The sequence below is a fragment of the Ipomoea nil genome, unplaced genomic scaffold (genome assembly GCF_001879475.1).
Source record: "Ipomoea nil cultivar Tokyo-kokei standard unplaced genomic scaffold, Asagao_1.1 scaffold2926, whole genome shotgun sequence".
Lineage (NCBI taxonomy): Eukaryota > Viridiplantae > Streptophyta > Magnoliopsida > Solanales > Convolvulaceae > Ipomoea > Ipomoea nil.
In genome coordinates, this window is record NW_017619354.1 from 623,976 (window position 1) to 637,794 (window position 13,819).

General features: G+C 34.1%; 2 protein-coding genes across 2 annotated transcripts; one reads left to right on the plus strand and one right to left on the minus strand.

The window, feature by feature from the left end:
* The first annotated feature begins 1,179 nt into the window (after positions 1-1,179).
* LOC109162019 (polyadenylate-binding protein 8-like) lies at positions 1,180-5,628 on the plus strand. Its single transcript, XM_019310655.1, has 9 exons — positions 1,180-1,811; positions 2,444-2,562; positions 2,654-3,310; positions 3,421-3,498; positions 3,582-3,671; positions 3,962-4,099; positions 4,276-4,455; positions 4,540-4,743; positions 5,178-5,628. Exons 1-9 carry the CDS (start codon positions 1,586-1,588, stop codon positions 5,418-5,420), a joined length of 1,935 nt encoding a protein of 644 aa, XP_019166200.1. The 5' UTR covers positions 1,180-1,585; the 3' UTR covers positions 5,421-5,628.
* Positions 5,629-8,537: 2,909 nt separating this feature from the next.
* LOC109161653 lies at positions 8,538-11,013 on the minus strand. Its single transcript, XM_019310144.1, has 3 exons — positions 10,582-11,013; positions 9,484-10,480; positions 8,538-9,184 (listed from the first exon to the last, which is right to left on the minus strand). The coding sequence occupies exons 1-3, from the start codon at positions 11,011-11,013 to the stop codon at positions 8,538-8,540; spliced, it is 2,076 nt and encodes a 691-aa protein (XP_019165689.1).
* Positions 11,014-13,819: the final 2,806 nt, after the last annotated feature.

Below are 13,819 nucleotides of genomic sequence, written 5' to 3' on the forward strand. Positions count from 1 at the left end.
ATGACAACTTTTAAAATCCATTTTCAATACAACTTACAGTGAGTATCAAACTTAGAAGCTGATATGTATTAAAATTTTCCTTATTGCCAAATGCGTTGTGGTCGAGTGGCATAGTTGTGGACCCTCAAACGAGAGGTCTCAAGTTTGAACCCTATGAATAGATACTATATTGTAATAGAGTTAATAGTATTTAATTCTTTTTCCTTGTTGCTTTGCACAAATATGTTTTTTGCAATAACACATTTCGCCCCTCATTTATCCCCGATTTTAATTGTTTTGTCGAGATATTCCATTCTTTTTATTTTTCCTTTGTTCTCTCGCCTTGTTCTATAGTGTATTCATGTTAGTTTACGGGGTTACCAATCTTAATAGGTGACGTGTAAAGTCAGCGTATCAATTAACTTTTGTATTTACGATTTTTCGCTTTAAGTCAGACACATTAAAATCTCGTTGCTTTGTGAAAATCAACATCAACATTTAATAATAGCAATTGTTTTGTACGTATTTATCATCTCTCTTAGTTGCGTTATTAATATAATTAATTTATTTTTTCAGTTTAATTATTACATCTGTGTCTGACACCGACCAGTTAACAAGTAAAAATTTTAATATCACACTGAAATAAATATTATGAATCTATTAAAGTAGGGTAGAATAGTATGAACTTTTACAATATCTTAAATTATATCATCATGATTATATGTACTCTATACTTTTGAAGTGTACTAAAATTGTACTATTTTTTATACATTTGGTGAATATAATGTAAAGTAAATAATATTGTAATTTTTTTTTAAAAAAATAGTATAATACTAAACAATTTAGTATGGAGTGATACTTCATCCCCTCATATATTTATCTCCAAATATTTACATATTTATGCTACACAACATGATTGTTTTATTTTATTTTTGTTTGAAATATAAGATGATTGTTTTTATTTAATATTATTATATCTGAAAATAGCAATTATTTCTTTATTATTAATTTCCAGTTATTGCTTAGCAATACCGTAAACCTTACCTCATAGTATCTGGAACGAGCTCCGCTGCGGTCGCAGCATCTTGGACCACGTCGTGAAGGCATGGGGCCCCACAGATTTAATCCAACGGTGAGGATTTAGGTGTACAGATTATCTTAGGGCTTTGGTGAGGCACAACCCCCAACAACTGCGGGTATAAAGAAAAGGCGTCCCATTTTGGAGTTTGCCCTCTCCATCTCTTCCTCTCTGTCTGCTATTTCAGTCACCGGCGGCGATCTCTTCGTCCGCTTGTCGGATTCCCGACTATCCTTCCCTATCCACACTTCCCTCTCCTCTCTTTATTTTTTTTTTTTTTAATGTTTTAAAAATCATATCAAAAAAAACCAAAAAAGAAAAAAGAAAATCTCGCAAAAATTTTTCAAAAATTCCTCGGGGGGTTTGATTTTCTTTTTTTCTTTTTCTTTTGTTTCTTATCCAAATCGATTGAACTTGTATTTTTCTGCCAATAAAAAGAGGAGAGGGAAGTGAAAAAAGCACAAAAAAATATATATAAAAATATCGGGAAAAAAATTCCAATTTTTTCTGCTAGGGTTTTGAACTAGGATGGCACAGGTTCAGGTGCAGCCTCAGGCCGGGAACCCCAGTGGGGGAGTGAACCAGTTCGTGACGTCGCTTTACGTGGGCGATCTCGATTCTACCGTCACGGATTCCCAGCTGTACGATATTTTCAACCAGCTCGGGCAAGTGGTCTCGGTTAGGGTTTGCAGGGATTTGACTAGCCAGCGCTCTCTGGGTTACGGTTATGTGAACTATGGCAACCCTCAAGATGGTTAGTGTTTCGTTCCTTCATATCAATGATTTAGTATACTTTATCTGTGTTGATAACATCGTAAATTAAATGGTTGATTCATTGAATTTCCGATTCGTGCACAATTTTGAGTTGAAATTGGAAAGTAAGAAGCTCGAGTATTTAGTTTATTTTTGGAATGTATAATTGCAGAGTGTTTCTAGCTTTTGTAGCCATCTAATTTTGAATTTGATAATAGGACTGAACAAAGACTGAGCCTCTGAATTTGGAAGTGTTGAATAACCAACCTAAACCTATTGGCTTAAATCTATGTAGTTAAAAGAAGAGGAAGAGGATCATATGGAGGAGCTAGTGAAAAATTTACTTTGCACTTGGTTCTGTGGTGTAAACTGCTCAATTTAGTTGTCTTTTTGCAATTATACAGCAAAATGTACATAAGATATTTAGATTTTTAATTTGAAATGCCTATATATGCCAACATGTTTCTGTGAATGAGATATTGGTTGTTTGGTCTTCGAAGTTTGAACTTGGTTATTTCCTGGGTATTCAGTTATTCACTTTGTGCATTGATATGGACTTCCTTTTACACAAATGTAGAGTGGGGCTTCCTTTCAGTCTTATAGGTGTTTTCCCATTAATGCTTTTTGTAACAGCTGCTAGGGCTATGGAGGTGCTGAACTTCACTCCTCTCAATGGGAAGCCCATCCGGATAATGTATTCCCATCGAGACCCCACCATGCGCAAAAGCGGTGCTGGAAACATATTTATCAAGGTATAGCTATCTAGAGACATTTTCAGGTGATCTCTTTTGATATTTCATTTTTATCAGATTATTTATTTATTTTTCATTAAATTGTTTCTAGAATTTGGACAAGGCAATTGATCACAAGGCACTGCATGATACATTTTCTGCATTTGGAAGCATTCTTTCTTGCAAGGTGGCAACAGATGCCACTGGTCAGTCCAAGGGGTATGGATTTGTGCAATATGACACTGAGGAAGCTGCACTGAAAGCTATTGAGAAGCTGAATGGTATGCTGTTGAATGACAAACAAGTGTATGTAGGACCTTTTGTTCGCAAGCAAGAAAGAGAAATGGCTGGGGAGAAGACAAAATTCACTAATGTCTTTGTGAAGAACTTATCTGAATCTACAACCGAAGATGACCTTAGGAAAGTTTTTGGTGATTTTGGAACACTCACTAGTGTTGTTGTTATGAGAGATGAAGATGGAAAATCAAAGGGTTTTGGATTTGTCAACTTTGAGGATACAGATGATGCGGCTAGATCTGTGGAAGTGCTTAATGGCCACAAATTTGATAACAGAGAGTGGTATGTGGGAAAAGCTCAGAAGAAAGCTGAGAGAGAGCTTGAATTAAAACATCGTTTTGAGCAGACTGCAAAAGAGGCAGTTGACAAGTCACAAGGTTCAAATCTCTATATAAAAAATCTTGATGATACTATTGGTGATGAGAAACTCAAGGAATTATTCTCTCCATTTGGTACCATAACTTCATACAAGGTTTGCATAGTCTCTTAACCTTCTGATTAAGAAGGTAATATATGAACTGGTAATGAATGTTCTCTGGTTAACCAAGCATCTTGTTTTTTTGGGCTGTGATATTGCCATAGGTTATGCGAGACCCTAATGGAGTAAGCAAGGGATCGGCTTTTGTTGCATATTCAACTCCTGAGGAGGCATCTAGAGCTGTAAGTTTGCCACTTGTAGTTTATTTTTATTTGCACTGGGAAAAACTTGAAATGTTAATCATTTTATTGAATTGATTCTGCAGCTGGCTGAGATGAATAGTAAGATGATCAATGGCAAACCTCTCTATGTTGCCCTTGCACAAAGAAAAGAAGAGAGAAGAGCAAGGTTACAGGTATCTTTGGTTATTCTTTTTGCCCATATTTTATACAATTGTGCATAACACAGAATTTTGTTTCCATTTGCACATTACTGGTTTGGTGCAAAAGATGTGAATCAGTTGTGCACTGATTTCCCCTGTTCATTGTTGCTACAAAATATATTATCCTAAATACATGCATGTCTGTGTCAGTTTGTGTTATATCACTCATGGGGTATACCGTATACGGTTGTGTTTTTGAATGATCCGCAATCAAGTAATAAAAGTAAAGTTTTGTCTGCACCTACTTTGCTATTGCTATGCAGGCTCAATTTGCTCAGATGCGGCCAATTGCAATAACACCTCAAGTTGGTACTCGTATGCCAATGTATCCCCCTGGTGGTCCAGGTTTAGGGCAACAAATATTCTATGGACAGCCTCCACCTGCTCTGCTTCCTCCTCAAGTAAATCATATCTCTTAAACTGAAATTTTTTATTGATAGTTTGTTAGTGCCACAATTATATTGTATCTGATCCTATTACCAATTAGACAAAATATTTTGCTCCTGATTAGCAATATGCTCTGATACTGCCATTGCTTTTGACATTATTACTCCACCATCTTGATTTTATGTGCCAGCCTGGTTTTGGGTATCAACAGCAGCTTGTCCCAGGTATGAGGCCTGGGGGGGCACATATGCCAAATTTCTTTATGCCACTTGTTCAGCAAGGTCAGCAAGGTCAGCGTCCTGGTGGCAGACGTGGAGGGTCTGGTCCATTGCAGCAGGGGCAGCAACCAGTTCCAATGATGCAGCAGCAGGTTTGTGGAAAGTACCTCAATATTATTCTCAAGATTAAAGTTGTTTCTGATATTTACTTATTTTTCTCTTTTCCTGAATATTAGATGCTTCCAAGGGGACGTGGGTATCGTTATCCTACAGGACGTGGTCTCCCTGATGTTTCTATTCCTGGTGTAGCTGGGGGCATGTTCTCTGTCCCATATGATATGGGTGTTATGCCTGTGCGTGATCCAGGAATGGCTCAGCCAATGCCAATTGGGGCTTTAGCATCTGCACTTGCTAATGCTTCTCCTACTGAACAAAGAACGGTATGCCTTTTGCTAGAACCAGATATTTTCCTACATGCCACTACAGTTACTGAAAACCTTCAGAGGAATTATAAATGGTGTTAAGTGATAAAACTGAAGTTGTGGTATCTAATGAGCTTTATATAATATGTATGTTTTCTAAGATTCTGTTATTCACCAATTCTATAAAAAATCATTAGAAATTTAGTTGTATTATATGTGCTCTCCTTTTGGTTTTAGTGGATTGATAACTAGCAAGTTACTATTATTTTGTTTTCCTAACTGCAATGTGTTCAAGTTTCACTGCTTCTGGTAATGGTTATTCTGACATGAATTTATGGTGGAGGAACTTGTTTACCAAATGAGATCACAAATAATGAATTTAGCCTTATGGACTATGGTCATAATTTTCATTATTTATTGCTGTTGTATTATTGATGTGGTTTCAACTACAGATGTTGGGCGAAAATTTATACCCACTTGTGGAGCAGCTGGAGCCCGAGACAGCAGCCAAGGTGACTGGCATGCTTCTGGAAATGGATCAGACAGAGGTCCTCCATTTGCTTGAGTCTCCTGAAGCTCTGAAATCCAAGGTTGCAGAGGCCATGGATGTCCTGAGGAATGTTTCTCAGCAGCAGTCAAACAACCCTGCTGATCAACTTGCTTCATTGTCATTGAATGATGGTCTAGTTTCTTGAGTGGGCTGGTTGGTACTTGGTAGTGGTTATTTTGGGATTAAAAAAAAAACACACACATACTATTATTTCCTTTTCTGATGAACTTCTGAATTTGTGTTGCGGATAATGTTGGTTTCATATTCTGCATAGACTTTGTTTGCGTGGGCTTGAGGACATTTAGTCTACTATGAATTCTTTGGTTTGAAACATTACTCTATTTTGTTTTATACTCTGCATAGTTTCTTTCTGTGTGCTCTTGTGAATGGTTTTACCCGCACCCCGAATTATCTGTGACAGAATGGCACCACTCATAGGTGAAGTTCTCGTCGGTGGATAATGCCATAATGGTATGTTTTGTTTTTTTTTTTGTTTTTTTTTTTTGTTTTTGTTTTTGTTTTTGTTTTTTTCTTTCCAGCATGTATTACAGTATTAGGCAAATTATATCATGGATCAGGGTTTACCTTACATTGTAAATCTTAGTCCAAAAATAATTTTCAGATTTTATATTTATATAGTTGATACATTCTGTACTTGTAGTCGATGGTACTAATAATTATAATATTATGTGTTAATAATTATTAAGTTAGATTCTATATTTATAGTTGACACATTCTGTACTTGTAATTAATAGTTTCTGTACTTATGTGTCAGCAATTATAGATGCACAGATTCTGGTACAAAATGTGTTAACTGAAGATACAAAATTTTTGTATTAGAGTTCACAATTCACTATAAACCTTGGTCCATGTAATTGCATATATTCACATGGGACTAGCATTATTGTGTTCTAATAGAAAAATCTAGTGATACTTGATACTATAGGTGTTTTACCTCAATTGTTCAGTTTAACCTTTTCCAGTTTTCCATTCTCTTTTTTCCAATAGAAAACGTGTTTATTAAATAGGGGAGAAGGAAACGAAGAAAAATGCATAATGTGGTGGGCGAGAATTTACACCCCACTAAATGTTTGTATTTTCTTGTTTCTCCCGAACTAGGAAAACTGAAAAAGCATTACACATTTGAAGCTCGTATACCGGGTTTTATTTTGGGGCACCCTACCCCACCAACATCTCTCATTTAAGAGATTTTTTTTTTTAAAAAAAAAAATTCAACTGTCAATAATAAATTCATTTTTGATGCACAAGTTTATAATAAATCATGATATAGGTTTATAATTCATTTTTGGTGTGCTGTAAATTCATTTTTGATGTACTATTAATTTATTTTTAACATATTTATTATGTTTTGATACATGTTTATTTTTATTAAGTCAAAATGAATATATAATACACTAAAAATAAAATTGCATTATATTAAAAACGAGTGTATCAAAAGTCTATCTTGCTACTTAATCTTGATTCATGATATAAGCATGGTATTCCCTCACCATCAAATATGAGTGAAAGTCTTAATAGCCACGTGAACTGCCCCACTTTGTAATTCAAAGTAAATAAGGACCCCCATAACTGATAACCCACGCCATTCTGGGAACTAAATTTTTTATATTATATTTTGCACCACCATTCAATCTACCGTCTTTATTGACAATGACTCATGCATATCCAGAAAAAAAAAAAATAAAAAAAATAAATAAATAAATAAATAAATAAATAAATAAATATATATATATATATATATATATATATATATATATATATATATATATATATATATATATATATATATATATATATTAACGTTCCAATAGAAAGGAGGATTTTAGGAAAAAAAAAATGATTAAATCTCGGTCATAGATCTTGTCTAAATTATAGTCCAGAATGATGACGAATTAAAAAACACGTGGTGACATTATTGTAATTTTAATATTTTATGTAGGTAAGTTTAGATGTTCTTTGTATTGGAGTGCACATTTTGACTTTTTTTTCATTGCATATTTTTCCTTCTTCGAGTGCATATGTTTTGTCTTAGTACATAGTTTCTCGTTTTGAGTGCACAATTTTGACCTTTGAGTGCATATTTCTGTGCCTTCAAGTGCACATTTTTGTGCCCTCAAGTGCAAAATTATGAGTCAATGTTTATTATATTCTTTGATTTCTTTTTGCAATAATATATAACTAAATTTTAAATAAAATTTGTGAGATTTACAAACGATCAGTAAGAGTAATTGCTTCAATAACACTTATGTTTGATAACTCCCCATTTTTGGTACCATAATTACTTAAAATTGCACATCTTTATGCCTTCGAGTGCAGAAGTTTGTTATTCGAGTGCATATATCTGTGCCTTCAAGTCCACAATTATGGACCAGTATTTATTATATCTTTTGCCTTTTTTACAATAATGTTTAGCTAAATTTCTAATGAAACTTGTGAGATTTACAAACGAGTTGTATATGTAATTGCTTTAATAACACTTAAGTTGAATAACTCACTTTTTTGACACCATAATTGTTTCAATTGCACATCTTTGTGACTTCGAGTGCACATTTCTGTGCCTTCAAGTGCACAATTTTTGTAAAGTAAAAAACAGTAGATCTGGACGAAATTAATGACTTGAGATTTATGCACATTTTTTACATGGGAAGTCCTTCACATCTGATCCTAGACACACACACGCGCGCGCCAAAGAATAGTTGGAACGGTTGAGCACAGAGCTAATGCACTTATTAGAGTGCACAACAATTACTAAGGAGCAATTACCTCATGAATAATACCAGAAGATTCACATAAACTTTTGAGAAATTTTGTTTCATAATCTCATTCTCTATCAGAGCGAAGCCTTTTAACATTTTTATCTAACTGATTTTCTACTTCTGATTTGAAAATAATTTTTTTTTTTTTGTTTGGTGGTCTTTTGTTCTCGAAAGATAAATTTTCTTGAAACGAAAAAAATCATCAATAAACGAAATATAATAACGTTTTCCACATCTACTTTCAGTGCTTTTGAAATATGCTAAATCAGTATGAATAAGCTCTAGCACAGTCAAGGTATGATGATTTACATAACAAAAAAGATTTTATATGCTATTATTTTTTACTCCGTACTAATTATACCAAATTATTACTCAGATTATTGATTGCACTTTTTAATATAATATGAATTCTGACCTTAAAAAAGTATTATATGCTACTATTTTTTAAAAAATTACTTTTTTTTGAAATATGGCGTACCAGTATATTAATTCAAGAATTGAATGATAGAGTCAGGAGGGATTAAATCCCAGTACATAGAATGATCCTGATCATGGGCTAATCTAGCAAGAGTATGCGCATGTAAATTTAAAGTTCTCGAAATAAAACTAATCGAACAATAAACAAAACTACTAATAGCTGTCCTGCACTGCTCAATCACAATTCCAACATAAGATAAGTTCGGTGTAGTTACTGCATGAACTGCATTCCTTAAAACAAGACAATCCGTAAGAATATCCACCTCGTTCTCGTCCCGGTCTTTAAGCCAAGACAAGGCTTCCTTGCATGCCAGCGCTTCTGCCATAATAGGAGTTAAACACCCCGGGAGTTTTCCGTTCGCCGCTGCTTTGAACAAACCATTTGGACCGAGTAAAACCGCCCCATAAGTTGCATTTCCCGTGCCCGGATCGTATCCGGCATCGACATGGCACGTCGTCCGGCCGGCTGCCACTGTCACCACCCCACCAGCCGGTGCCATCACTGGCCGAGAATGCAGTGCCGTGTAGCTCGCCTCCCCCGCAGCTGCACGGTGCCACACCACCTCCGGCCTCCGTACCGCATGTTCCCAGACCGCCTCGTTTCTGGCCATCCATAAAAAATAGAGGACCCCAACAACGCGTCTGACCTGTTCGCCTGTGAGCATATCCATAACAGTCATAAGCCAGTTCGGGAAAGACGTTGAAAAAATATTCATAATAGGCAATCCCGAAATATTCCACACAGCTCTAGAATAATCACATAAAACTAATGAGTGCATAACATTCTCATTTGTAAGACCACACAACATGCATGTTGGGTTCACATCTACCCTCTTCATGATCAAATTTGTTGTGGTTGGAGTATATCACACACCGCTCTCCATAAAAAAGTTTTCCACTTGGGGGGGACTTTCAACTTCCACAATGTAATCCATCTATCAAATTCTCCCAAACTGTGATTAAATTCTCCCATTAGACGCCTATAAGCATCCTTTACTGTGTAGCAACCATTCACATCATTATGCCAATACCATGTGTCTTTATAGTCTGGGCTCACAGGTATTTTCAAAATACGATCCACATCCTCAGGTTCAAATAAATCTGTTAAAATATGGGGGTCCCATGTTTTCGTCTGCTGATCTATCAAGCCTGCAACAACTGCATCCCTTAATGGTTCAGGCATTACTGTTTGTACCATAGGACTAGGATTATCCTGCAACCACGGATGACCCCATATCAAAGTTTCCTGGCCATTTCCAATTCTCCTGCGGACATGGGCAATAACAAAATCATGAGCAGCCATAATACTTCGCCAACAAAAACTGGGATTATTTCCTACCACTGCATCAACAAAAGAAGTTTTAGGAAAATATCTTGCTTTATATATTCGTGCTGCCAGTGATCCTGGATTTGTTAAGAAACGCCATGCCTGTTTACCCAACATTGCCAGATTAAAATTCCTCAGATCTTTAAACCCCAATCCACCAAACTTCTTAGGGATACACAATTTATCCCATGCTTTCCAGTGGATTCCTCTGTCTGGCCCTTTCCCCCACCAATATCTATTCATGGCCCTTTGTATCGACTCGCAAACTGATTCAAGGAGCAAAAAAACACTCATTGAAAATGTGGGCATAGACTGAGCCACACTTTTCAAAAGTACCTCTTTACCAGCCTGTGATAACAATTTCTTGTTCCACGAGAAAACTCTTTGTCTGATTTTATCTTCTATATAAGAGAAAATAGCCCTTTTATTTCTCCCTATAAAAGAGGGTAGCCCCAGATATTTTCCAAAGTTTCTTGCCCGTTCCACGCCCAGGCATTCTGCCACTTCCTCTCTCATCTGTTCCCCAGTATTCTTACTATAGCATATATTGGATTTATGATAGTTGACCAACTGACCAGATAACTCCCCATACCTTTCCAAACACTGCTTAACCACTGTAGCTTCCTGGACATTTGCTTTAAAGAACAACAAACTATCATCCGCAAAAAACAGGTGTGATATTGGGGGGCTCCCCTAGCCACTCTACAACCATGAATAGACCCTACTGCCTGCTCTTTCTGCAAAAGCATGGATAAGCCTTCAGCACAAATAATAAATAAGAAAGGTGAAAGTGGATCCCCCTGTCTGAGACCCCTTGTTGGCTGCACCTGGCCTCCACTCACGCCATTGACCATCACACTGTATGATACAGTGGTAACATATGTCATTATCAGCTTAATCCACCTTTCATCAAAACCCATTACTTCCAGCATCTTTTCTAAGAATGGCCACTCCATTCTATCATAGGCTTTCGCCATATCCAGTTTTAGCGCTCCCCACCCAGCCATTCCACACTGTTTACGATTCAAAAAGTGGCCCACCTCTGCCGCCACAAGTATATTATCCGTTATAAGCCTACCTGGGATGAAGGCACTCTGAGATTCTGAAATCAGGTCCCCCAGCATAGGTTTCAACCTGTTGACAATCATTTTTGCCATAATCCTGTACAGTACATTACTTTAATTTAACCATGATTTTAGTATTAAGTACAAATGTTGGATACTTATTTTGACACATTTTGCATATTCAAATCCGAGTTAAATTTTAGTATTCAAACTCGTTCCGAACTATATTATTTAAACCAGTCTTATTAAAGTCTCATCATGTTGAGGATACTATTTTGCCTACATCACCATCCCCAAGTACAATTTCATAGAATGCAATTAAATTTAGTTGCAGCAACATAACTTCAATTAACTCATACAATCTAGCTTTTAACTTCATATATTTAAGAGTACTTGTTTTTATTTTGCACCGGACTTATAAAATGATAGGATTGACCTTGTATATAATACAAACCCATATCATTTTTTCAATGTGGGACAAGGCAAATTTTACTGCGTACCATGGTCCAAAACAGTGTTGTTTCTTTTAGGGCTCGTTTGGTTCGCGAAAAATATTTTATGGAAAACGGAATTGAAATTCCGGAAAAGCAATTACTAGGAGGATGAATTTCATTCTTTGGTTGATGGGAAAAAATTACTGGAATACTAATTCTATTGTTTGGTTAGATTTGAAATTGTAAAGAATAATGAATATAAAGACCTATATGCCCATACAAATTAATAAGAGTAATATAATTAAGAAAGAAAATAAGGGTAAAATAGTCAAATCATGTCATTTTTTCTTCCCATCGTTCATGGAAAACAAAATTCCATGTCCAACCAAGGATTTTGTTTTCCTCAAATTTGAAGAATGCGACATTATATGTATAATAATAGTCTTATTACAGTGAGACATGTTATTGAATTTCATTTTATATACACCGTAGTCTTATTACAACACAACTAATTTATAATTATAATTCAACTACGATTTCATTGGACAATATATACTCAAATATGTGAAACTGTTATTCAGTTTCATTTTATATATACACTGTAGTTTCATTATAACACAACTAAAGTATCATGTCGATATAATTAACTACAATTTCATTTGACAATATACACTCAATATGTGAGACATGGTATTCAGTTGCGTTTTATACATACTGTAGTTTCATTTCTGCAAAACTAAAGTATTATTTCAATTCAACTACAGTTCTATTTGACAATGTACACTCAATATGTGACACGTTATTCAGTTTTATTTTATACGTGCTGTAGTTTCATTTCAACACAACTAAAGTATTATTTCAATTCAATTACAATTTCATTTCATAATATAAACACAATATGCGAGACAAGTTATTCAGTTTCATTTTAGATACATTGTAGTTTTATTTTGTTATGAACACACAAAAATTACGAGATTTGTTAAAATTTAATTGCTGTCATTTTTGGACCACGGTACATGGTATAACAACCGCTGGGACAAAGGTTGCGCTCCTTGAATTATTCTATTTTTCTCAGATCAAATGAGTATATTTTGAGAATCAATTTCTCATTCATTCGTTATCCATTTTGAGTATATAATATATCAATTTAAACTTTTAAGTTAGGAGAATCCGAATCTATTTTGACCCAATCCTAAAAATGAACTTACTAAGAACTTTGCATCAAAATGATTATTGCACATGTTTAAAAAAAAAAATATTGCACATACATACAATTTTAACTAATTTTCCAACATCTTTTAACTTCCTTTGTGATTTGTGATTGAATGAATCTTAACCATCAAAATTTTCTTCATTCATAAGTTATTTAATCGAAAACTATGATGATATGAATAGACCATAAATAGGCAGACGTATATCCCTCGAATAAGTAATCATATCCTATCTCCATTCATAATTAATCATTTATGCAACACACTTGTCACCAAATTAAAGTACATGCCAACAAAATATAGCAATTAAGCGGACAACTTGCTTCAAATTAACACGGACTAGCCAACTGAATAAAGCTTAACGATCCGATGAACATTTTCTTGTATGCCGATCTCGTTTGTCTTTTTCTTTTATTTATTTAGGGTTTTTTTTTTTATGTTTAATAAAAAGAATTTTTCGGAAGTCATTTTTAAAACTTTTTTAGTGTTTGGTTATGAACAAAAATAATTTTTTTTTAAAAAAACTCATTATGGTTAAAAAGGAATATGACCATTTTTGACAAAAAAAAAAAAAAAAAAAAATCTTTTTGAGATTTTTACACGTAAGACATTTTTGAATTTTAATCTCATGTTGAATTCTCTCTCTCTCTCTCTCTCTCTCTCTCTTTCCCTCTCCCTCTAAGTAGTATCAAATAGCCAAGTATGCTTGTAGGTTGTTATTTGAATTGTATTGATGAGTTATTGTAGTTAAAATATGAGTCTAGTCGAGTTGAGATAAAAGAAAAAGAAAAAAAAAAAGAATACTGGCGGATTTAAACTTATTACATTTTTTTTTCTTCAATCCCTTTGATTTAATTTAAAATTTTGGTCCAACCCACAATCAAGAAATTAAAAAAAAAAAAAATAGAATTCTTCCATTCCTTTAGTTCAAATTTATTAGATTTATCAATGTCAAATTAACTATGAGTACGTCAAACTTTGATGACCCAAACAATAAAATTTTGGCCTGGACCAACCGTATCACCTTTTTTTTTTTTTTTTTTTTTTTTGAAATTCTTTAATTCATAATTAGTATATATATATATATATATATATATATATATATATATATATATATATATATATATATATATATATCAATTTTTTTTTTACTATAATAAGTTACGAGTAAAAGAATATTTATTTACATATTTTTATTGTAATTATTATAAAATCTTTATAATTTTTATATCTTTTAATTTATAATTTTATTTT

What these genes read in the sequence shown, in the direction of transcription:
- LOC109162019 (XM_019310655.1), top strand. Translation starts at nt 1,586, where the DNA reads ATGGCACAGGTTCAGGTGCAGCCTCAGGCCGGGAACCCCAGTGGGGGA. An exon ending in CTGCTCTGCTTCCTCCTCAA is followed by an intron (nt 4,100 to 4,275) that starts GTAAATCATATC and finishes TTTATGTGCCAG; the next exon opens with CCTGGTTTTGGGTATCAACA. An exon ending in TTCCAATGATGCAGCAGCAG is followed by an intron (nt 4,456 to 4,539) that starts GTTTGTGGAAAG and finishes CCTGAATATTAG; the next exon opens with ATGCTTCCAAGGGGACGTGG.
- LOC109161653 (XM_019310144.1), bottom strand. Translation starts at nt 11,013, where the DNA reads ATGGCAAAAATGATTGTCAACAGGTTGAAACCTATGCTGGGGGACCTG. An exon ending in TTTTGCAGAAAGAGCAGGCA is followed by an intron (nt 10,481 to 10,581) that starts GTAGGGTCTATT and finishes GCAAATGTCCAG; the next exon opens with GAAGCTACAGTGGTTAAGCA. An exon ending in AATGGGAGAATTTAATCACA is followed by an intron (nt 9,185 to 9,483) that starts GTTTGGGAGAAT and finishes ATATGCTCACAG; the next exon opens with GCGAACAGGTCAGACGCGTT.